Genomic DNA, 25,567 nt, shown 5'->3' with positions numbered 1-25,567 from the left:
CACACACACACACACGAAGATCAGCAAGGACCTCAGCCCTCCGAGCCATGGACTGTTCCCCCCGTTACCATCTAGAAGGCAGGGAAAGTACAGGTGCATCAAAGCTGGGACCGAGAGACTGAGAAACGGCTACTATCTCCAGACTGAGAAACGGCTACTATCTCCAGACTGAGAAACGGCTACTATCTCCAGACTGAGAAACGGCTACTATCTCCAGACTGAGAAACGGCTACTATCTCCAGACTGAGAAACGGCTACTATCTCCAGACTGAGAAACGGCTACTATCTCCAGACTGAGAAACGGCTACTATCTCCAGACTGAAAAACGGCTACCATCTCCAGACTGGTTAACAGGTTCTATCTCCAGGCTGGTAAACAGCTTCGATCTATGTCTGTTAACCATACACATTTGAAATGTATAGTTATTTCATTGTACATGTGAACACATTTCAAAACATGAATGAAATCATTCCAACTATTGCAACATCATTCTAATCTTATATGGTCACAGATAATATTGACAGTGTAAATGAAATGAGATTTCAAAATATTACATGAGAGTACTGTATAGTAAGCTCATAGTAAGTTCATTTATGAACCAACAGGCAGTCTGATCTCTTGCATGCTTCCCATGACATTAGTTCACAATGACCCACTAAATGATCAAATCAAAGTTTATTGGTCGCGTACACACTTTTGCAGATGCTATCGCAGGTGCAGCGAAATGCTTATGTTTCTAGGTCCAACAGTGTAACTCTGAAAAATCCTTCATGGATTTAACCCTTCATAATGTACTGTAAGTACTGATAAGATACACTAAGTACTGTAAAATAAGCAAAGTACTGTAAGTACTATAAACTAAGCTGAGTACTGTAAGCTAAGTACTGTAAGTACTGTAATATAAGCTAAGAACTGTAAGATAAGATAAGTACTTTAAGCTAAGTACTGTTAAATAAGCTAAGTACTGTAAGTACTATAATATAAGCTGAGTACTGTGATATAAGCTAAGTACTGTAAGTACTGTAAGATAAGCTAAGTACTGTCAGATAACATTTTTTCCGTGGCCTCCAACTGCTTTTAATGCTAGTAAAACTAGCAGTGCATGCTAAAGTGCATGCTCTTCAATCGATTGCAGCCCGCACCCTCCCGCCCGACTAGCATCACTACTCTGGACGGTCCTGACCTAGAATATGTGGACAACTACAAATACTTAGGTGTCTGGTTAGACTGTAAACTCTCCTTTCAGACTCACATTAAGCATCTCCAATCCAAAATTAAATCTAGAATCGGCTTCCTTTTTCGCAACAAAGCCTCTTTCACTCATGCCGCCAAACATTCCCTCGTAAATCTGACTATCCTACCTATCCTTGATTTCGGCGATGTCATTTGCAAAATAGCCCCCAACACTCAGCAAACTGGATGTAGTCTATCACCAAAGCCCGATATACTACCCACCACTGCGACCTGTATGCTCTCGTTGGCTGGCCCTCACTACATATCCGTCGCCAAACCCACTGGCTCCAGGTCTTTGCTAGGTAAAGCCCCACCTTATCTCAGCTCACTGGTCACCATAGCAACACCCAACCATAGGACGCGCTCCAGCAGGTAAATTGCACTGGTCACCCCCAAAGCCAACACTTTCTTCGGCCGTCTTTCCTTCCAGTTCTCTGCTGCCAATGACTGGAAGAAATTGCAAAAATCACTGAAGCTGGAGTCTCATATCTCCCTTTCTAACTTTAAGCATCAGCTGTCAGAGCAGCTTACTGATCACTGTACCTGTACACAGCCAATCTGTAAATAGCACACCCATCTACCTCATCCCCATATTATTACTTACCCTCTTGCTCTTTTGCACCCCAGTATCTCTACTTGAACATCATCATCTGCACATCTATCACTCCAGTGTTAATGCTAAATTGTAATTATTTCACCTCTGTGGCCTATTTGTTGCCTTACCTCCCTACTCTTCTACATTTGCACACACTGTACATAGATTTTTATTTTCTATTGTGTTATTGACTGTATGTTTGTTTATGTGTAACTCTGTGTTCTTGTTTTTGTCGCACTGCTTTGCTTTATCTTGGCCAGGGCGCAGTTGTAAATGAGAACTTTTTCTCAACTGGCCTACCTGGTTAAATAAAGGAGAAATACATTTTTTAAATAAAAGATAAGCTAAGTCCTGTAAGTACTGTACGCTAAGTACTGTAAAATAAGCTAAGTACTGTAACATAATCTAAGAACTGTCAGATAAGCTAAGTACTGTAAGTACTGTAAGATAAGCAAAGTACTGTATGTACTGTAAGCTAAACATTAAGATGAGCTAAGTAATGTAAGTACTATAAGTACTGTGAGATAAGCTAAGTACTGTAAGTACTGTAAGCTAAGCACTGTAAGTACGGTACAATAAGCTAAGTATCGTAAGCTAAGTACTGTAAATAGGTACTGCAAGTAATGTAAGATAAGCTTTGTACTGTAAGCTAAGCAAAGGGTGGCAGGTAGCCTAGTGGTTAGAGCGTTGGACTAGTAACCTGAAAGGTTGGTGGATTGAATCCCCGAGCTGACAAGGTAAAAATCTGTCTTTCTGCCCCTGAACAAGGCAGTTAACCCACTGCTACTAGGCCATCATTGTGAATAAGAATTTGTTCTTAACTGACTTGCCTAGTTAAATAAAAGGTTAAAAAAAGTACTGTAAGTTCTTTCAATTCTGATGCAGGTCTGTCTGGGTTTGTGACAGATCTGGGTTCAAATACTATTTGAAATATAAAAAAAAAAATACTTGATCTGTGCTTGATTGAGCTTGCCTGGCTCAATAGAATAGTCCCAAAACTGCAAAGCCCGCCCATCTGGCAGGCTAGAGTAAACTCTCACAGTATTGAAGAAACTCAGTTCTGTGGGTCTGGGTCGTGGGTCTGGGTCGTGGGTTTGGGCTGGAAATCCCTCCTAAGACATCAGGCACCCACAATAACACAGCATTCCAATATGGTGCATAGCAAAAAGGAATATGGAAGAATTACACCAAACTGTAACATGTTTAGTTAAGAGTGCCCGTGTGCATTGGAAGCATACAGTATGTTACATTCTGATCCGTTGTCTGACTGACTGACTCCAGCTGAGTTTATGCTGAGCTATCAATATTGAACAAATGTTTACGGGTTCTAAAATGTAAGGAACCATTTCAATCGAGTCAATGAGCTCATAACTCATAGAGTAGATTATTTTTTATTCTCCTATCATTTACCACATTTACCGGGGCCTGTTTGCATGACACAAGGGATAAACTATATATCATCAGCTGTTGATAAGTAGCAGGCTGGGAATCAAATCAAATTTTATTTGTCACATACACATGGTTAGCAGATGTTAATGCGAGTGTAGCGAAATGCTTGTGCTTCTAGTTCCGACAATGCAGTAATAACCAACAAGTAATCTAACCTAACAATTCCACAACTACTACCTTATACACACAAGTGTAAAGGGATGAAGAATATGTACATAAAGATATATGAATGAGTGATGGTACAGAACGGCATAGGCAAGATGCAGTAGATGGTATCGAGTACAGTATATACATATGAGATGAGTGTTGAAAGAGAGCCGCGTCACAAACCAAGGCTACCGCACACCAAGGGACCACAAATCTTTCTCTAGGGACATCAGAGCTGCTGAGGGACCAGGGCTACTGAATTCACTAAAATCTCTAGTGGTTTGTGGTAGTGAACTGACCAGACACTCAGGGGGGTGGGAGGTGTTGCTGGGGGAAATTAAAGTGGTCACTAAGTGCTGGGAGAGCAGTTGTGAATGGACACATTCACAGTAACGTCTGATTCAGCGGCTGAAGCTAGCCAAGCTCTTCTTGGGGCCTGGGGGTCGAGCAGCGAGCTGGGGGCCTAGAGGTCAGGAGACGCAGCAGCGCGGTGGGGCCTAAGTCAGGAGATGAAGCTGCGAGCTGGGGTCTGGAGGTCATCACCGTAATCAGCTGAGAGGATCGAGGATAAGGGGATGCAGAGTGCTCATCACTTCATTCCACTGCTCCACAGGCTCATCCAATCACTCCACACAGAGGCTTGCCCTGTGTGTGTGGTGTGTGGTGTGTGGTGTGTGTGTGTGTGTGTGTGTGTGTGTGTGTGTGTGTGTGTGTGTGTGTGTGTGTGTGTGTGTGTGCGCGCGTGTGTGTGTGTGTGTGTGTGCGTGTGTGTGATACCCTGCTGTCTCTGAGGAGACCTTGTCCTTGAGGACCACAGCTGAGGACCCCCAAATACAACCCTGCCTCACCCCCATGACATCCAGGTTGATCTGGCTTCCTGCCTCCAGCTGCTCCCCAGGCTTCAATTTCCACTAGATTCAGCTTCTACATTCAACCCTCAGGAACATCACAGAAATAAACTGGCTGTTAGAATGTCTCACTGACATCATGATGTGTCTACTGCATGCTGAAACTGATCCAACACACTGATTGACTCATATATTCAGCGCTTTGCAGGAGTAAGAGTGATATACTTACTGAAGTGTCTTCTGATAGCCCCTGCGGTACCTCTATGGCCCTCCCGTCCACTCTCACGTTACCCCTAGTCACGAACTGGATCAGCGACGAGCTGTCCTGTAGGTAGGTGGTGTGTGTGTGTGAGAGAGAGAAGGGGGGGATTCATACTTCCTTCAGATCCATACTGTAATAAACATTATTAGCCTAAGTAAAACATTAAAATATATTAAACATGTAACAACCAGGTACCAACCAGGTAACAACACTAGCGTTCAAAAGTTTGGGGTCACTTAGAAATGTCCTTGTTTTACATTAAAACATACATGCAATTAGTTGCAAAATGAATAGAAAATATAGTCAAGACGTTCACAAGGTTATAAACAATGATTTTAAATTGAAATAATAATTGAGTCCTTCAAACTTTGCTATTGTCAAAGAATCCTCCAATTACAACCTTGCAGACCTTTGGCATTCTAGTTGCCAATTTGTTGAGGTAATCTGAAGAGATTTCACCCCATGCTTCCTGAAGCACCTCCCACAAGTTGGATTGGCTTGATGGGCACTTCTTACGTACCATACAGTCAAGCTGCTCCCACAACAGCTCAATAGGGTTGAGATCTGGTGACTGTGCTGGCCACTCCATTATAGACAGAATACCAGCTTCTTCCCTAACTAGTTATTGCATAGATTGGAGCTGTGCTTTGGGTCATTGTCTTGTTGTAGGAGGAAATTGGCTCCAATTAAGCGCCGTCCACAGGGTATGGTGTTGCAAAATGGAGTGATAGCCTTCCTTCTTCAAGATCCCTTTGACCCTGTACAAATCTTCCACATTACCACCAACAAAGCACCCCCAGACCATTACATTGCCTCCACCATGATTGACAGATGGCGTCAAGCACTCCTCCAGCATCTTCATTTCTTCTGGGTCTCACAAATGTTCCTCTTTGTGATCCGAACAACTCAAACTTAGATTTGTCTGTCCATAATATTTTTTCCCAATCTTCCTCTGTCCAGTGTCTGTGTCCTTTTGCCCATCTTAATCTTTTCTTTTTATTGGCCAGTCTGAGATATGGCTGTTTCTTTGCAACTCTGCCTAGAAGGCCAGCATCCCAGAGTTGCCTCTTCACTGTTGACATTGAGACTGGTGTTTTGCGAGTACTATTTAATTAAGCTGCCAGTTGAAGACTTGTGAGGTGTCGGTTTCTCAAACTAGACACTCTAACGTACTTGTCCTCTTGCTCAGTTGTGCACCGGGGCCTCCCACTCCTCTTTCTATTCTGGTTACAGCCAGTTTGCACTGTTCTGTGAAGGGAGTAGTACACAGCATTGTCCGAGCTCTTCAGTTTCTTGGCAATTTCTCGCATGGAATAGCTTTCATTTCTCAGAACAAGAATAGACTAACGAGTTTCAGAAGAAAGTTCTTTGTTTCTGGCCATTTTGAGCCTGTTCGAACCCACAAATGCTCCAGATACTGAACTAGTTGTATTGCTTTAATCAGAACAGTTTTTAGCTGTGCTAATATAATTGCAAAAGGGTTTTCTAATGATCAATTGGCCTTTTAAAATGATAAACTTGAATTAGCTAACACAACGTGCCATTGGAACACAGAAGTGCTGATAATGGGCAAACTTTTGAACGGTAGTGTATGTAACAACTAATATCCATGTACTTACCCTCTTCAGTATCTCTGTGTTTAGTAGAAGTTTCACATCTATACTGACAACTTCCTCTTTGGACTGGGAGCCCAGAGTACATGAGATGGTTAAACATGCTCTCCCTGGCCGGTAACAGTCCTGTTAGAGAGAAGGGGGGGATGAGAGAGAAGAGAGAGACAGAGAATGAGGAAAAGCGAGAGAGAGAAAGAAAGAGAGAGAAAGAGGGGGGGAGAAAGAGAGAGGAGAGAGAAAGAGATTGAGAGAGAAAGAAGGAAAGACAGAGCGAGATGAACAGATGCTACACAACACACACATGATACATCTCCAAGGGAAACACTTTCACTGAACCTAAAAGTCCACAGACTGGGACAGTTCAGGTGTGTGTGTGTGTGTTCATGGGTGCATGTACACGCCTCTCTCTCTCTGTGCCTGTGCTGTGTGTGTTCATGGGTGTGTGAGTGTATAGACTCTCTCTCTTTTGGTCTCTCTCTCTCTCTGTTTATTCACCAGGACCCTGCGTCCAGACTTGGTGAAGAAAGCAAAGATGGTGTGGAAGATACTCTCTCTGTCCTGGGGGATGGAACAGGGCTTGGGGTTCCTGTGAGCGGTGCAGTTTCCTCGCCCCTCTGCCACCTGGGGAGACAGAGGAAAAGGAGGAGGAAGATGAGAAAGGGCAGGGAGGATGGGAAGAGGTGGATGGGAGGAGTGGGAGGGAGGGAGGAGGAGGATGGGAAGAGGAGGATGGGAGGAGTGGGAGGGAGGGAGGAGGAGGATGGGAAGAGGAGGATGGGAGGAGTGGGAGGGAGGGAGGAGGAGGATGGGAAGAGGAGGATGGGAGGAGTGGGAGGGAGGGAGGAGGAGGATGGGAAGAGGAGGATGGGAGGAGTGGGAGGGAGGGAGGAGGAGGATGGGAAGAGGAGGATGGGAGGAGTGGGAGGGAGGGAGGAGGAGGATGGGAAGAGGTGGATGGGAGGAGTGGGAGGGAGGGAGGAGGAGGATGGGAGGAGTGGGAGGGAGGGAGGAGGAGGATGGGAAGAGGTGGATGGGAGGAGTGGGAGGGAGGGAGGAGGAGGATGGGAAGAGGAGGATGGGAGGAGGAGGATGGGAGGAGTGGGAGGGAGGGAGGAGGAGGATGGGAAGAGGAGGATGGGAGGAGGAGGATGGGAGGAGTGGGAGGGAGGGAGGAGGAGGATGGGAAGAGGTGGATGGGAGGAGTGGGAGGGAGGGAGGAGGAGGATGGGAGGAGTGGGAGGGAGGGAGGAGGAGGATGGGAAGAGGAGGATGGGAGGAGTGGGAGGGAGGGAGGAGGAGGATGGGAGGAGTGGGAGGGAGGGAGGAGGAGGATGGGAAGAGGTGGATGGGAGGAGTGGGAGGGAGGGAGGAGGAGGATGGGAGGAGTGGGAGGGAGGGAGGAGGAGGATGGGAAGAGGAGGATGGGAGGAGTGGGAGGGAGGGAGGAGGAGGATGGGAAGAGGTGGATGGGAGGAGTGGGAGGGAGGGAGGAGGAGGATGGGAGGAGTGGGAGGGAGGGAGGAGGAGGATGGGAAGAGGAGGATGGGAGGAGGTGGATGGGAGGAGTGGGAGGGAGGGAGGAGGAGGATGGGAAGAGGAGGATGGGAGGAGTGGGAGGGAGGGAGGAGGAGGATGGGAAGAGGAGGATGGGAGGAGTGGGAGGGAGGGAGGAGGAGGATGGGAAGAGTGGGAGGGAGGGAGGAGGAGGATGGGAAGAGGAGGATGGGAGGAGTGGGAGGGAGGGAGGAGGAGGATGGGAGGAGTGGGAGGGAGGGAGGAGGAGGATGGGAAGAGGAGGATGGGAGGAGTGGGAGGGAGGGAGGAGGAGGATGGGAGGAGTGGGAGGGAGGGAGGAGGAGGATGGGAAGAGGAGGATGGGAGGAGTGGGAGGGAGGGAGGAGGAGGATGGGAAGAGGTGGATGGGAGGAGTGGGAGGGAGGGAGGAGGAGGATGGGAGGAGTGGGAGGGAGGGAGGAGGAGGATGGGAAGAGGAGGATGGGAGGAGGAGGATGGGAAGAGGAGGATGGGAAGAGGTGGATGGGAGGAGGAGGATGGGAGGAGTGGGAGGGAGGGAGGAGGAGGATGGGAGGAGTGGGAGGGAGGGAGGAGGAGGATGGGAAGAGGAGGATGGGAAGAGGTGGATGGGAGGAGTGGGAGGGAGGGAGGAGGAGGATGGGAGGAGTGGGAGGGAGGGAGGAGGAGGATGGGAAGAGGAGGATGGGAGGAGTGGGAGGGAGGGAGGAGGAGGATGGGAGGAGTGGGAGGGAGGGAGGAGGAGGATGGGAAGAGGAGGATGGGAGGAGTGGGAGGGAGGGAGGAGGAGGATGGGAAGAGGAGGATGGGAGGAGTGGGAGGGAGGGAGGAGGAGGATGGGAGGAGTGGGAGGGAGGGAGGAGGAGGATGGGAAGAGGAGGATGGGAGGAGTGGGAGGGAGGGAGGAGGAGGATGGGAGGAGTGGGAGGGAGGGAGGAGGAGGATGGGAAGAGGAGGATGGGAGGAGTGGGAGGGAGGGAGGAGGAGGATGGGAGGAGTGGGAGGGAGGGAGGAGGAGGATGGGAAGAGGAGGATGGGAGGAGGAAAGATAAATATCTCAGGAATGTTCAACACCACATTCTACAGGTGAGTAGAGGACTCTCCTGAGAGAGACCAATCATTTTACTATTAAGACCCACTGATATATTTCTCAGAATTTTTAAGGTTTCACAATTTGTTTTTTACTTGTTTTAAGCAGCTGCACAACTTTCACTCGGGACAACACGTCGCCCCCATATTCTGAAATTGCATTTTTGTCCCTCACAGTTTTATCATAGGAATGTGATACAAAATGAGGCAATAATGTGTTTTAGGACCATGCTGACGCCGCCGAGCCGTCGGGTAGGATGTTTAGAGTGTTTATATATACACAATACCAGTCAAAAGTTTGAACACTCCTACTCATTCAAGGGTTTTTCTTTATTTTTACTATTTTCTACATTGTATAATAATAGTGAAGACACCAAAACTATGACATAACACATTTGAAATAATGTAGTAACCAAAAAAGTGTTAAACAATATATATTTTATATTCGACAACAACAAATATTTTATATTTGAGATTCACCATCTTTGTTGCTTCAATCCACAGCCTGAGAAAGTCAGGACTGCGTCCCAAATTGTACACTACTCCCTATATTGGGCACTACTTTTGCCTGTGTGTGTGTGTCTGTGTCTGTGTGTGTGTGAGAGAGAGAGACCAAGAGAAAGAGAGCGAGAGAGAGTGTGTGAGAGAGAGAAAGAAAGATAGTTGACCCTCATAACAACTGCACCCTGCTATTAGCTGATTTATGGTACATGAAACATGTCATTTCTGGCATCATTGTGTAGCCCACCACTTGGTACCAGGTTGTTACCAATTACTGTTTAACTCCTTTATATCCATTGTTAACAGATTCCAAGTGAATACCATACAAATAGGGAATAGGGTGCCATTTGGGATACAGCCTTTTTCCCAAATGTATAGTGCACTCCTTTTGACCAGGGCCCCAGTTTCATATCCCAGTGTCTCCATCTACGTTGGGGATGTTATAGAATAGTAGCATGCTCCGCAGGTGTCCCATTCCCCCAGTCGTTCCGTGCAAGCTCTCTGATCCCTCCAAGTAATTCCAGATGTGGGGATGCAGGGTGGGATACGGTCTGATGTCCCTACAGTCTCTGCTCCAATCCTCCCATTCAAACAGTCAACACAATTATAAGGTTGGGCTCCCCCTGATCTATCTATATGAAAGGAGCGGTGCAGAGGTTATGAAAAGAAAGAACCTACCGGGGGTGCCTAAATGAGCAACTGTTGTTGTGAAACTAAATGGTCACGTAGCCAGTAGTAGCTGTATCAACACTTCTTTCCCATTTATCAAAAAAAATCATCAAATAGTGCCTCGCACTGTTCTAACAGGTCCTGTGTCCCATTACCAGAGATATAGATAAACAAGAAGGCCATTTTAACTGTATTAAGGTGTTTGCCAATGTGGATCCACAGCATTCAGCTATGAAGGAAAACAAGCGCGATAGACTTCAGTTGCATAAAGGCAACAAAGAATGTGGATCCACAGCATTCAGCTATGAAGGAAAACAAGCGCGATAAACTTCAGTTACATAAAGGCAACAAAGAATGTGGATGTGTGTAGGTGGATAAACCCCTAAACAACGCCAGAGGTACTGACGTTTGGGTGAATGGGTGGAAAGTGTGGATAGACTGCTGTTGGACATATGGACAGGGAAATAATGTGCTATCATTGGTCTCCCCTCAGAGCCTGGTTCCTGTCTAGATATCTTCCTTCTAGGATGTTTTTCCTGGCTCTTTGAGGTCTAGGCCGGGTTAATGTAAAAGCACCTGATGACAACTGCTAATGTAAAAAGGACCTTATAAATGAATCTGATTGATTGACTTTGATTCATAAACTGCTGTTGGAAGGTTCCCACCTGTGTGTCCATGATGTGGAACATGTCGGCCCCATTGCCAGCCAGTCGATTTGGGATCCTGATGTCCACTATGGAGCCAGGTAACCTGCTGGGGCCGTTGTTGATCACCTGGAAGACGATGAAAGAGGTGGAGAGAAGTATTAGGGAGAGAAAGATGGTGAAGGGTAGAGAGAAATAGAAGGTCAGGGGTAAGAGAGGTAGAGGATTGAGGTAAGAGAGAATGTGGGGGGGTAGAAAGAAAGAGAAAGGTGGATGAGAGACAGGGATAGAGAGAGAATAGAGTGAGAGAGTAGTGAGAGAGCGCGAAAGAGAGAGTAGTGAGAGAGAGAGAGAGAGAGAGAGAGAGAGAGAGAGAGTAGTGAGAGAGCGAGAGAGAGAGAAAGAGAGAGTAGTGAGAGAGCGAGAGAGAGAGAAAGTGAGAGAGCGAGAAAGAGAGAGTAGTGAGAGAGAGAGAGAGAGAGAGAAAGAGAGAGTAGTGAGAGAGAGAGAAAGAGAGAGTAGTGAGAGAGCGCGAAAGAGAGAGTAGTGAGAGAGAGACACATATTTCCCTCAGATCACACAGATCCACAAAGAATTCGAAAACAAATCCAATTTTGATAAACTCCCATATCTACTGGGTGAAATTCCACAGTGTGCCATCACAGCAGCAAGATTTGTGACCTGTTGCCACAAGAAAAGGGCAACCAGTGAAGAACAAACACCATTGTAAATACAACCCATATTTATGCTTACTTATTTTAACTTGTGTGCTTTAACCATTTGTACATTGTTACAACACTGTATATATATATATGACATTTGTAATGTCTTTATTGTTTTGAAACTTCTGTATGTGTAATGTTTACTGTTAATTTGTAATGTTTGTTTCACTTTTAAGTATTGTCTACCTCACTTGCTTTGGCAATGTTAACACATGTTTCCCATGCCAATAAAGCCCCTTGAATTGAATTGAATTGAATTGAGAGAGAGAGAGAGAAAGAGAGAGTAGTGAGAGAGAGAGAGAATAGTGAGAAATAGAGAGAGAGATCGAGAGAGAGAGAGAGAGAGAGAGAGAGAGAGTAGTGAGAGAGAGAGAGATCGAGAAAGAGAGAGAGAGAGTAGTGAGAGAGAGAGAGAGAGAGAGCGCGAAAGAGAGAGTAGTGAGAGAGAGAGAGAGAAGTGAGAGATAGAGAGAGAGATCGAGAGAGAGAGAGAGAGAGAGAGAGAGATCGAGAGAGAGAGTAGTGAGAGAGAGAGAGAGAGAGAGCGTAGTGAGAGAGTAGTGAGAGATAGAGAGAGAGATCGAGAGAGAGTAGTGAGAGAGAGAGAGAGAGAGATCGAGAGAGAGAGAGTAGTGAGAGAGAGAGAGAGAGTAGTGAGAGAGAGAGAGAGAGATAGAGAGAGAGATCGAGAGAGAGAGTAGTGAGAGAGAGAGATAGAGAGAGAGATCGAGAGAGAGAGAGAGTAGTGAGAGAGAGAGAGAGAGAGAGAGAGTAGTGTGAGAGAGAGAGAGAGCGATAGAGAGAGAGAGAGCGATAGAGAGAGCGATAGAGAGAGAGAGAGCGATAGAGAGAGAGAGAGCGATAGAGAGAGAGAGAGAGAGAGAGAGCATGAAAGAGAGAGTAGTGAGAGAGAGAGAGAGAGAGAGTAGTGAGAGAGAGAGAGAGAGATCGAGAGAGAGAGAAAGAGAGAGTAGTGAGAGAGCGAGAGAGAGAGAAAGTGAGAGAGCGAGAGAGAGAGAAAGAGAGAGTAGTGAGAGAGAGAGAGAGAGAGAGAAAGAGAGAGTAGTGAGAGAGAGAGAGAGAAAGAGAGAGTAGTGAGAGAGCGCGAAAGAGAGAGTAGTGAGAGAGAGACACATATTTCCCTAAGATCACACAGATCCACAAAGAATTCGAAAACAAATCCAATTTTGATAAACTCCCATATCTACTGGGTGAAATTCCACAGTGTGCCATCACAGCAGCAAGATTTGTGACCTGTTGCCACAAGAAAAGGGCAACCAGTGAAGAACAAACACCATTGTAAATACAACCCATATTTATGCTTACTTATTTTAACTTGTGTGCTTTAACCATTTGTACATTGTTACAACACTGTATATATATATATGACATTTGTAATGTCTTTATTGTTTTGAAACTTCTGTATGTGTAATGTTTACTGTTAATTTGTAATGTTTGTTTCACTTTTAAGTATTGTCTACCTCACTTGCTTTGGCAATGTTAACACATGTTTCCCATGCCAATAAAGCCCCTTGAATTGAATTGAATTGAATTGAGAGAGAGAGAGAGAAAGAGAGAGTAGTGAGAGAGAGAGAGAATAGTGAGAAATAGAGAGAGAGATCGAGAGATCGAGAGAGAGAGAGAGAGAGAGAGAGAGTAGTGAGAGAGAGAGAGAGATCGAGAAAGAGAGAGAGAGAGTAGTGAGAGAGAGAGAGAGAGAGAGCGCGAAAGAGAGAGTAGTGAGAGAGAGAGAGAGTAGTGAGAGATAGAGAGAGAGAGAGAGACAGTAGTGAGAGAGAGAGAGAGATCGAGAGAGAGAGTAGTGAGAGAGAGAGAGAGAGAGAGAGAGCGTAGTGAGAGAGTAGTGAGAGATAGAGAGAGAGATCGAGAGAGAGTAGTGAGAGAGAGAGAGAGATCGAGAGAGAGAGAGTAGTGAGAGAGAGAGAGAGAGTAGTGAGAGAGAGAGAGAGAGATAGAGAGAGAGATCGAGAGAGAGAGTAGTGAGAGAGAGAGAGAGAGAGAGAGATAGAGAGAGAGAGAGAGAGAGAGTAGAGAGAGAGATAGAGAGAGAGAGAGAGAGAGAGTAGTGAGAGAGAGAGAGAGAGAGAGAGAGAGAGAGAGTAGTGTGAGAGAGAGAGAGAGCGATAGAGAGAGAGAGCGATAGAGAGAGAGAGAGCGATAGAGAGAGAGAGAGAGAGAGAGAGAGAGAGAGAGAGAGAGAGCATGAAAGAGAGAGTAGTGAGAGAGAGAGAGAGTAGTGAGAGATCGAGAGAGAGAGAGAGATCGAGAGAGAGAGAGAGAGAGAGAGAGAGAGAGAGAGAGAGAGAGAGAGAGAGAGAGAGAGAGAGAGATGTTTACAAGGAGCCAAAATAATATGCTTCATGTTTTGATGAGGTAGAGCTACTGGTACAGTCATATCAATATAATTGACTTGAATGGGGATTTCCGGATGTACATGTGTCACCAATACCTGAAAGCTGAAGTTTAGAGGCTGGAAGTTACACTCCTTGTCCTCCAGCTGGATGAAGCGAGAGGCATCGATGGAGTTCCCATACAGAAAGGATGTTGGAGTCACTAAACTGTAGACAGATAGAAAGTGATATAGTATTACACAGCCCCAACAGATTCATGCCAAGATCATTATTTTAGGATATCAAATCAAATGAATAACATGTTTTTGTAGGTCTGTATGTTTTATAGATCCATTTACTGTTAGAGACTGATTAAAGACTGGTGTGTCTCCAGATGTTTTCTTCAAGTCCTGTGGTAGAGGAAAGCTGTCATGTTCTGTGAGAATAGTAGCCTGACGACTCACACTCATTTCTTCCACTGCTCTATCAATCGCTACATACTGTAGTCTGAGCCATCATTGAAGTGGTTTTTGGTGACGAGGGGCACGAGGGGCGTTGTACAAAACAAAGTCATCAGCGATTGGATTGTCTCTAACCAATCAATTAGAGTATCAAAGCCAATGACGAAGGAAAGATCTACAATCTGATAAAACACCTCAGCTACAGCTCTACTCTGCTGTCTGATAATGCTGTCTGATGTCTGATAATGTAGCTCAGCTCTGTCAGGTGTCTTTCATCTGTCAAGAGGCTTAGAACAAAGGTGGAGAGACCAGGAAGGGCGAGTCCAGACAGGGCGAGTCCAGGCAGGGCGAGTCCAGGCAGGGCGAGTCCAGGCAGGGCGAGTCCAAGCAGGGAGAGTCCAGGCAGGGCGAGTCCAAGCAGGGAGAGTCCAGGCAGGGCGAGTCCAGGCAGGGCGAGTCCAGGCAGGGCGAGTCCAGGCAGGGCGAGTCCAAGCAGGGAGAGTCCAGGCAGGGCGAGTCCAAGCAGGGCGAGTCCAGGCAGGGCGAGTCCAGGCAGGGCGAGTCCAACCAGGGAGAGTCCAACCAGGGAGAGTCCAGGCAGGGCGAGTCCAAGCAGGGAGAGTCCAGGCAGGGCGAGTCCAGGCAGGGCGAGTCCAGGCAGGGCGAGTCCAGGCAGGGCGAGTCCAGGCAGGGCGAGTCCAAGCAGGGAGAGTCCAAGCAGGGAGAGTCCAAGCAGGGAGAGTCCAAGCAGGGAGAGTCCAAGCAGGGAGAGTCCAGGCAAGGAAAGATCAGGGAAGTAGAGACCGGGCAAGGAGAGACCAGGCAAGGAGAGACCAGGCAAGGAGAGACCAAGTAAGGAGAGACCAGGCAGACTCATAAACTTCCATAGACACTGAGCGTTAGTTTTGACTTTCATCTTAATGTGACCGTTTGTATTAATCATGATACAGTTCAAATAAACAGCAACTGTCTCTCAGCTTGATTCTAGCCAGCCATCTTAGCATCCTGTCCATGCTGCTTGATAATGTATATTTGAATAAAACATGGTGTTGTCTAGTGACTTCATCTGATAGCATACGTTCAGAGACTACAGTATTTACCAATACATTATGGGAATTGGGTGTGTTTGGCCTAAGTCTACAGTAAGTGTGTATTACAGTATGTCTACAGTAAGTGTGTATTACAGTATGTCCACAGTAAGTGTGTATTACAGTATGTCTACAGTAAGTGTGTATTACAGTATGTCTACAGTAAGTGTGTATTACAGTATGTCTACAGTAAGTGTGTATTACAGTATGTCTACCGTAAGTGTGTATTACAGTATGTCTACAGTAAGTGTGTATTACAGTATGTCTACAGTAAGTGTGTATTACAGAATGTCTACAGTAAGTGTGTATTACAGTATGTCTACAGTAAGTGTGTATTACAGTATGTCTACAGTAAGTGTGTATTACAGTATGTCTACCGTAAGTGTGTATTACAGTATGTCTACAGTAAGTGTGTATTACAGCATGTCTACAGTAAGTGTGTATTACAGTATGTCTACAGTAAGTGTGTATTACAGTATGTCTACAGTAAGTGTGTATTACAGTATGTCTACAGTAAGTGTGTATTACAGCAAGTCTACAGTAAGTGTGTATTACAGTATGTCTACAGTAAGTGTGTATTACAGTATGTCTACCGTAAGTGTGTATTACAGTATGTCTACAGTAAGTGTGTATTACAGCAAGTCTACAGTAAGTGTGTATTACAGCAAGTCTACAGTAAGTGTGTATTACAGTATGTCTACAGTAAGTGTGTATTACAGTATGTCTACAGTAAGTGTGTATTACAGTATGTCTACAGTAAGTGTGTATTACAGTATGTCTACAGTAAGTGTGTATTACAGCAAGTCTACAGTAAGTGTGTATTACAGTATGTCTACAGTAAGTGTGTATTACAGTATGTCTACAGTAAGTGTGTATTGCAGACAAAGTAAAGATGTGTTGTCCTCTTACCCAGTGATAGCTGTGTCCACCTCATGGACCAGTGGGATAGACAGATCCAACTTGTTGTCCAACAGCCTATGCTCAGGGTTGGCACTATAATGAGAAAACAATAGGAGGCAATTAACAAATAGTTCATATAGTAGATAATAATACATTAACTATGCCAGTTTACAGAATAGTGATTTAAGTACAAAGCTGTGTCTTCTCTACAGCAACATGAAAGAGAAAGTTAAATCTTAAATTCTTCTGTCTAAAGAAAAAAGTCTCCATCATTTTTCCACTGCTAACTCCCATACAAATCTGTCTACTTGGAATTATTCCCCTCTCCCAATCTTTTTGACAGGAGACCCCTCCCAGCAGTCTAATGTGACGGCAGACCCCTCCCAGCAGTCTAATGTGACGGCAGACCCCTCCCAGCAGTCTAATGTGACGGCAGACCCCTCCCAGCAGTCTAATGTGACGGCAGACCCCTCCCAGCAGTCTAATGTGACGGCAGACCCCTCCCAGCAGTCTAATGTGACGGCAGACCCCTCCCAGCAGTCTAATGTGACGGCAGACCCCTCCCAGCAGTCTAATGTGACGGCAGACCCCTCCCAGCAGTCTAATGTGACGGCAGACCCCTCCCAGCAGTCTAATGTGACGGCAGACCCCTCCCAGCAGTCTAATGTGACGGCAGACCCCTCCCAGCAGTCTAATGTGACGGCAGACCCCTTCCCAGTCTTGTGTGACGGCAGACCCCTTCCCAGTCTTGTGTGACAGCAGCCCCCTCCCAGTCTTGTGTGACAGCAGCCCCCTCCCAGTCTTGTGTGACAGCAGCCCCCTCCCAGTCTTGTGTGACAGCAGCCCCCTCCCAGTTTTATGTGACAGAAGCCTACTGCCTGGCTGCCAAAACGAACTGCTCTCTGTTCAGTGGCAAACATACAAGACATGCACTTCCAGTGGCCAGACAATGATGTCAGTTGTGTACATACAGTGTGTAGGTCCAAGGCAAATGCAATTACAAACGATAATGTGAGCAAACAGAATCGACTTCCACTCGACTCTGAGTACCCGACATGATTGGAAAGGGTACCAATCAAACCTGTAATTGTGTGGATTACATTTAATCTGAGTACCTAACATGATTATCAAAGCGTACAAATGAAAGGTAGATATTTGACCAGTCTATGTAGTGTGTATACATCTTCTCATTACCAACAAATGGTCTGGGTTTAGGCTTACCTTGCACTAAAACATTGCCTTGTATTAAATTTATAGCGTCACAACGTACCTTTTTGCATGAACTAAAAACTGCAATGTCTCATTTTCCCCTGAAAGCCGACTTGTGTCGAAGATCACTGCAAGATGATACTGAGGAAAGACAAGGAAAGAGGAGGAGTGTTGGGGAAAGAGGAGGAGTGTTGGGGAAAGAGGAGGAGTGTTGGGGAAAGAGGAGGAGTGTTGGGGAAAGAGGAGGAGTGTTGGGGAAAGAGGAGGAGTGTTGGGGAAAGAGGAGGAGTGTTGGGGAAAGAGGAGGAGTGTTGGGGAAAGAGGAGGAGTGTTGGGGAAAGAGGAGGAGTGTTGGGGAAAGAGGAGGAGTGTTGGGGAAAGAGGAGGAGTGTTGGGGAAAGAGGAGGAGTGTTGGGGAAAGAGGAGGAGTGTTGGGGAAAGAGGAGGAGTGTTGGGGAAAGAGGAGGAGTGTTGGGGAAAGAGAAGGAGTGTTGGGGAAAGAGGAGGAGTGTTGGGGAAAGAGGAGGAGTGTTGGGGAAAGAGGAGGAGTGTTGGTGAAAGCTTTTAGTTAAATAACATGATGTACATCAAGTACCTGTCAAAATAATTTGTTTGCACCATGGTACTCTTCAAGCTCATCATTAAGCTGGAGGCCTTGGGTCTCAACCCCGCCCTGTGCAATTGGGTCCTGGACTTTCTGACGGGCCGCCCCCAGGTGGTGAAGGTAGGAAACAACATCTCCACTTCGCTGACCCTCAACACTGGGGCCCCACAAGGGTGAGTGCTCAACCCCCTCCTGTACTCCCTGTTCACCCATGACCGTGTGGCCATACACGCCTCCAACTCAATCATCAAGTTTGCAGACAACACAACACTAGTGGGCTTGATGACCAACAATGACGAGACGGCCTACAGCGAGGAGTTGAGGGCACTCGGAGTGTGGTGTCAGGAAAACAACCTCTTACTCAACATCAACAAAACAAAGGAGATGATCATGGACTTCAGGAAACAGTAGAGGGAGCACCCCCCTATCCACATCAAAGGGACAGTAGTGGAGAAGATCGAAGGTTTTAAGTACCTCGGCGTACACATCACAGACAAACTGAACCTCAGGAGGCTGAAGAAATGTGGCTTGTCACCTAAAACCCTGACAAACTTTTACAGATGCACAATCGAGAGCATCCTGTCGGGCTGGTACGGAAACTGCACCGCCCTCAAACACAAGGCTCTCCAGAGGGTGGTGCAGTCTGCACAACGCATCACTGGGAGCAAACTACCTGCCCTCCAAGACACCTACAGCACTACACAGCTACATGTCACAGGAAGGCCAAAAAGATCATTAAGGACAACAAACATCCGGCACTGCCTGTTCATCCCGCTACCATCCAGAAGGCGAGTTCAGTACAGGTGCATCAAAGATGGGACCGAGAGACTGAAAAACAGCTTCTATCTCAAGGCCATCAGACTGCTAAACAGCCATCACTAACTCAGAGAGACTGCTGCCTACATAGAGACTCATATCACCGGCCACTTTAATAAATGGATCACTAGTCACTTTAATAATGTTAACATATCTCACATTACTCATCTCATTTGTATATACTGTACCTTATATCATCTATTGCACCATGCCTATGCCGCTCATCCATATATGTACATATTCTTATTCCTCCCTTTAGATTTGTTTGTATTAGGTAGTTGTTGGGGAATTCTTAGATTACTTGTTAGATATTACTGCACTGTCGGAACTAGAAGCACAAGCATTTCAATAAACTCGCATTAACATCTGCTAAGCATGTGTGTGTGACCAAGAAAATGTGATTTAATTTGTGCCATTCAGAGGGTGAATGAGCAAGACAAAAGATTTAAGTGCCTTTGAACGGGGTATGGTAGTAGGTGCCACGAGCACCGGTTTGAGAGTGCCAAGAACTGCAACGCTGGTGGGTTTTTCACGCTCAACAGTTTCCTGTGTGTATCAAGAATGGACCACCACCCAAAGGACATCCAGCCAACTTGACACAACTGTTGGAAATATTGGAGTCGACATGGGCCAGCATCCTTGTGGAACGCTTTCGACACCTTGTAGAGTCCCTCCCCCAACAAGTTGAGGTTGTTCTGCGGGCAAAAGGGGGTGCAACTCAATATTAGGAAGGTGTTCCTTATGTTTTGTCCACTCAGTGTAAATGTAGAAACAACAAAACATGTAATATATATATAAACATTCTGCCAGGACCGTTAGGAGCCATACCTTAATCATATATTTATAAACATTCTGCCAGGACCGTTAGGAGCCATACCTTAATCATATATTTCTAAACATTCTGCCAGGACCGTTAGGAGCCATACCTTAATCATATATTTCTAAACATTCTGCCAGGACCGTTAGGAGCCATACCTTAATCATATATTTCTAAACATTCTGCCAGGACCGTTAGGAGCCATACCTTAATCATATATTTCTAAACATTCTGCCAGGACCGTTAGGAGCCATACCTTAATCATATATTTCTAAACATTCTGCCAGGACCGTTAGGAGCCATACCTTAGTATTTGCTCTCATGAAGGGTAATCCCACGCTGCATTGGAGGAAGTCTAAATCAACAAGACCACAGGAAATACCCTTCTCTTCCTTGAATAGAGAAACAAACAGGGAGGAAGGGACGGGTCTTTAGATGATGCAATAACATACAATGACTTCCATGAAACAGAAAGGAAAAGACTACAGTAACAAAACAAAAAAAGATCTCTCTGTGGGACAGGACAGTAATAGGGAGGACAACCTCTATGTCCAGTGAACACACTTCTGTGTCCCAAATGGTGTGTGTGTAAACACTAACCCTGAGAGGAGGAAGAAACCAAACAGTGAGAGTTCACTAAGGGGCTGCTGTTTCTGTGTGTGTGTACAGGGGGGGACAAAGTGTGTGTGTGCGGGGGGAGACATTTGTGCGCAGGGGGATACGTGTGTGTGTGTGTGTGTGTGTGTGTGTGTGTGTGTCTGTCTGTGGGGGGGAGACATTATGTGTGTGTGTGTGTGTCTGTGGGGGGGGAGACATTATGTGTGTGTGTGTGTTTTATGGGGGAGACGAGTGTGTGTACGTGTGTGTGGAGACATTACACATACAGTTGAAGTCGGAAGTTTAGATACAATTAGGTTGGAGTCATTGAAACTCGTTTTTCAACCACTCCACAAATTTCTTGTTAACAAACTATAGTTTTGGCAAGTCAGTTAGGACACAAGTAATCTTTCCAACAATTGTTTACAGACAGATTATTTCACTTATAATTCACTGTATCACAATTCCAGTGGGTCAGAAGTTTAGATACTCTAAGTTGACTGTGCCTTTAAACAGCATGGGAAATTCCAGAAAATTATGTCATGGCTTTAGAAGCTTCTGATAGGCTAATTGACATAATTTGATTAAATTGGAGATTCAAGCATCATGTTGTGGGGGTGCTTTGCTGCATGAGGGACTGGTGCACTTCACAAAATAGATGGCATCATGAGGTAGGAAAAGTATGTGGATATATTGAAGCAACATCTCAAGACATCAGTCAGGAAGTTAAAGCTTGGTCGCAAATGGGTCATCCAAATGTACAATGACCCCAAGCATACTTCCAAAGTTGTGGCAAAATGGCTTAAGGACAACAAAGTCAAGGTATTGGAGTGGCCATCACAAAGCTCTGACCTCAATCCTATAGAAAATTTGTGGGCAGAACTGAAAAGGCGTTTGCAAGCACGGAGGCCTACAACCTGACTCAGTTGCACCAGCTCTGTCAGGAGGAATGGGCCAAATTCACCCAACTTATTGTGGGAAGCTTGTGGAAGGCTACCCGAAACGTTCGACCCAAGTTAAATAATTTAAAGGAAATGCTACCAAATACTAATTGAGTGTATGTAAACTTCTGACCCACTGGGAATGTGATGAAAGAAATAAAATATGAACTAAATCATTCTCTCCTCTATTATTCTGACATTTCACATTCTTAAAATAAAGTGGTGATCCTAACTGACCTAAAACAGGGAATTTTTCCTTGGATTAAATGTCAGGAATTGTGGAAAATTTAGTTTAAATGTATTTGGTTAAGGTGTATGTAAACTTCAGACATCAACTGTATATCTTGTGACATTTCACTGGCCAAAGCCAACACTTCCTTTGGCCGCCTTTCCTTCCAGTTCTCTGCTGCCAATGACTGGAACGAATTGCAAAAATCTCTGAAGCTGGAGACTCATATCTCCCTCTCTAACTTTAAACATCAGCTGTCAGAGCAGCTTACTTATCACTGTACCTGTACACAGCCTATCTGTAAATAGCACACCCAACTACCTCATCCCCATATTGTTATTTATCCTCTTGCTCTTTTGCACCCCAGTATCTCTACTTGCACGTCATCATCTGCACATCTATCACTCCAGTGTTAATGCTAAATTGTAATTATTTCACCTCTATGGCCTATTTATTACCTCCCTACTCTTCTACATTTGAACACACTGTACATATATTTTTCAATTGTGTTATTGACTGTACATTTGTTTATGTGTAACTCTGTGTTGTTGTTTTTGTCGCACTGCTTTGCTTTATCTTGGTCAGGTCGCATTTGTAAATGAGAACTTGTTCTCAACTGGCCTACCTGGTTAAATAAAGGTGAGATAAAAAAATAAAAAAATAAACATCGTGTGTGTGTGTGGGTGGGTGGGGGGAGACACGGTGTGTGTGTGTGTGGGGGGGGGGGGGGTGGAGACATGGTGTGTGGAGGGGGGGGGGGGGGGGTGGAGACATGGTGTGTGGAGGGGGGGGGGGGGGGTGGAGACATGATGTGTGTGCGGGGGGGGGGGGGGGTGAGACATGATGTGTGTAGGGGGGTGATGTGTGTAGGGAGGTGAGACATGATGTGTGTAGGGAGGTGAGACATGATGTGTGTAGGGGGGTGAGACATGATGTGTGTAGGGGGGTGATGTGTGTAGGGGGGTGATGTGTGTAGGGAGGTGAGACATGATGTGTGTATAGGGGTGAGACATGATGTGTGTATAGGGGTGAGCCATGATGTATGTGTGTGTGGGGGGTGAGACATGATGTGTGTGCTGGGGGTTGAGACATGATGTGTGTGTGCGGGAGGATGTGACGTGTGTGTGTAGGGGGTGAGACATGATGTGTGTGTGGGGGGGTGGAGACGTGATCTGTGTGCAGGGGGGTGGAGACATGATGTGTGTGCGGGGGGGTGAGACGTGTGTGTGTGGGGGTGAGACATGATGTGTGTGTGTGGGGGGGGGGCGGGGGTGGAGACGTGATGTGTGTGCAGGGGGGTGGAGACATGATATGTGTGTGGGGGGGTGGAGACATGATGTGTGTGCAGGGGGGTGAGACATGATGTGTGTTCAGGGGGGGGTGGAGACATGATGTGTGTGTGAGTGGGGTGGAGATGTGATGTGTGTGCAGGGTGGGGGTGAGACATGATGTGTGTGTGAGGGGGGTGAGACGTGATGTGTGTGCAGGGGGGTGAGACATGATGTGTGTGCAGGGGGGTGAGACATGATGTGTGTGCAGGGGGGTGAGACATGATGTGTGTGTGGGGGGGTGAGACATGATGTGTGTGTGGGGGGGGTGGAGACATGATGTGTGTGTGGGGGGGGTGGAGACATGATGTGTGTGTGGGGGGGTGGAGACATGATGTGTGTGCAGGGGGGTGAGCCATGATGTGTGTGCAGGGGGGTGAGACATGATGTGTGTGTGGGGTGGAGACATGATGTGTGTGCGGGGGGGTAGGGGGGGTGGAGACATGATGTGTGTGCAGGGGGGTGAGACATGATGTGTGTGCAGGGGGGTGAGACATGATGTGTGTGCAGGGGGGTGAGACATGATGTGTGTGTGTGGGGTGGAGACATGATGTGTGTGCAGGGGGTGAGACATGATGTGTGTGCAGGGGGGTGAGACATGATGTGTGTGCAGGGGGGTGAGACATGATGTGTGTGCGGGGGGGTGAGACATGATGTGTGTGTGGGGGGGGTGAGACATGATGTGTGTGGGGGGGGGGGGTGGAGACATGATGTGTGTGCAGGGGGGTGAGACATGATGTGTGTGTGGGGGGGGTGGAGACATGATGTGTGTGTGGGGGGGGGGGGGTGAGACATGATGTGTGTGTGGGGGGGGGGGGGGGGGAGAAATGATGTGTGTGCAGGGGGGTGAGACATGATGTGTGTGCAGGGGGGTGAGACACGATGTGTGTGCAGGGGGGTGAGACATGATGTGTGTGTGCAGGGGGGTGAGACATGATGTGTGTGCAGGGGGGTGAGACATGATGTGTGTGCAGGGGGGTGAGACATGATGTTTGTGTGGGGGGTGAGACATGATATGTGTGCAGGGGGTGAGACATGATGTGTGTGTGGGGGGTAGAGACATGATGTGTGTGTGGGGGTGGAGACATGATGTGTGTGCAGGGGGGTGGAGACATGATGTGTGTGGGGGGTGAGACATGATGTGTGTGGGGGGTGAGACATGATGTGTGTGTGGGGGGTGGAGACATGATGTGTGTGCATGGGGGTGAGACATGATGTGTGTGCAGGGGGGTGAGACATGATGTGTGTGCAGGGGGGTGAGACATGATATGTGTGTGGGGGGGTGAGACATGATGTGTGTGCAGGGGGGTGAGACATGATGTGTGTGTGGGGGTGAGACATGATGTGTGTGCAGGGGGGTGGAGACATGATGTGTGTGTGGGGGTGGAGACATGATGTGTGTGTCGGGGGGTGGAGACATGATGTGTGTGTGGGGGGTGGAGACATGATGTGTGTGTGGGGGGTGGAGACATGATGTGTGTGCAGGGGGGTGAGACATGATGTGTGTGCAGGGGGGTGAGACATGATGTGTGTGTGGGGGGTGGAGACATGATGTGTGTGTGGGGGTGGAGACATGATGTGTGTGCAGGGGGGTGGAGACATGATGTTTGTGTGCAGGGGGGTGAGACATGATGTGTGTGCGGGGGGGTGAGACATGATGTGTGTGCGGGGGGGTGAGACATGATGTGTGTGTGCGGGGGGTGGAGCCATGATGTGTGTGCAGGGGGGTGAGACATGATGTGTGTGCAGGGGGGTGAGACATGATGTGTGTGCAGGGGGGTGAGACATGATGTGTGTGTGGGGGTGGAGACATGATGTGTGTGTGGGGGTGGAGACATGATGTGTGTGTGGGATGGAGACATGATGTGTGTGCAGGGGGGTGAGACATGGTGTGTGTGCAGGGGGGTGGAGACATGATGTGTGTGCAGGGGGGTGAGACATGATGTGTGTGTGTGGGGTGGAGACATGATGTGTGTGCAGGGGGGTGAGACATGGTGTGTGTGCAGGGGGGTGGAGACATGATGTGTGTGCAGGGGGGTGAGACATGATGTGTGTGTGCGGGGGTGAGACATGATGTGTGTGTGCGGGGGTGGAGACATGATGTGTGTGCAGGGGGTGGAGACATGATGTGTGTGGGGGGGTGGAGACATGATGTGTGTGGGGGGTGAGACATGATGTGTGTGTGGGGGGGGACATGATGTGTGTGGGGGGGTGGAGACATGATGTGTGTGCAGGGGGGTGAGACATGATGTGTGTGCAGGGGGGTGAGACATGATGTGTGTGCAGGGGGGTGAGACATGATGTGTGTGTGTGGGGTGGAGACATGATGTGTGTGCAGGGGGGTGAGACATGATGTGTGTGCAGGGGGGTGAGACATGATGTGTGTGCAGGGGGTGAGACATGATGTGTGTGCAGGGGGGTGAGACATGATGTGTGTGTGGGGGGGGTGAGACATGATGTGTGTGCAGGGGGGTGAGACATGATGTGTGTGCAGGGGGGTGAGACATGATGTGTGTGCAGGGGGGTGAGACATGATGTGTGTGCGGGGGGGTGAGACATGATGTTTGTGCGGGGGTGTGAGACATGATGTGTGTGCAGGGGGGGTGAGACACGATGTGTGTGCAGGGGGGTGGAGACATGATGTGTGTGTGCAGGGGGGTGAGACATGATGTGTGTGTGCAGGGGGGTGAGACATGATGTGTGTGCAGGGGGGTGGAGACATGATGTGTGTGCGGGGGGGTTAGACATGATGTGTGTGCGGGGGGGTGAGACATGATGTGTGTGCAGGGGGGTGGAGACATGATGTGTGTGCGGGGGGGTGAGACATGATGTGTGTGCAGGGGGGTGAGACATGATGTGTGTGTGTGGGGTGGAGACATGATGTGTGTGCAGGGGGGTGAGACATGATGTGTGTGCGGGGG

The 25,567-nt window shown here is 47.4% G+C and overlaps 1 protein-coding gene across 1 annotated transcript in view; it reads right to left on the bottom strand.

Annotated features, from left to right (window-relative positions):
- LOC129862984 (integrin alpha-9-like) overlaps nt 1-25,567 on the bottom strand; it is a 233,225-nt gene that overhangs the window by 17,703 nt on the left and 189,955 nt on the right. Inside the window, exons 19-26 of the mRNA XM_055935066.1 lie at nt 19,857-19,943; nt 17,376-17,455; nt 16,115-16,198; nt 13,776-13,884; nt 10,605-10,712; nt 6,643-6,768; nt 6,154-6,273; nt 4,502-4,597 (exon numbers count right to left, since the gene is read on the bottom strand). Of these exons, the coding sequence (XP_055791041.1) occupies nt 4,502-4,597; nt 6,154-6,273; nt 6,643-6,768; nt 10,605-10,712; nt 13,776-13,884; nt 16,115-16,198; nt 17,376-17,455; nt 19,857-19,943 (810 nt within the window). The remainder of the gene's footprint in view (nt 1-4,501; nt 4,598-6,153; nt 6,274-6,642; nt 6,769-10,604; nt 10,713-13,775; nt 13,885-16,114; nt 16,199-17,375; nt 17,456-19,856; nt 19,944-25,567) is intronic.

Source organism: Salvelinus fontinalis, chromosome 1 (genome assembly GCF_029448725.1).
Source record: "Salvelinus fontinalis isolate EN_2023a chromosome 1, ASM2944872v1, whole genome shotgun sequence".
NCBI lineage: Eukaryota > Metazoa > Chordata > Actinopteri > Salmoniformes > Salmonidae > Salvelinus > Salvelinus fontinalis.
This window is presented reverse-complemented; position numbering and strand designations above follow the sequence as displayed.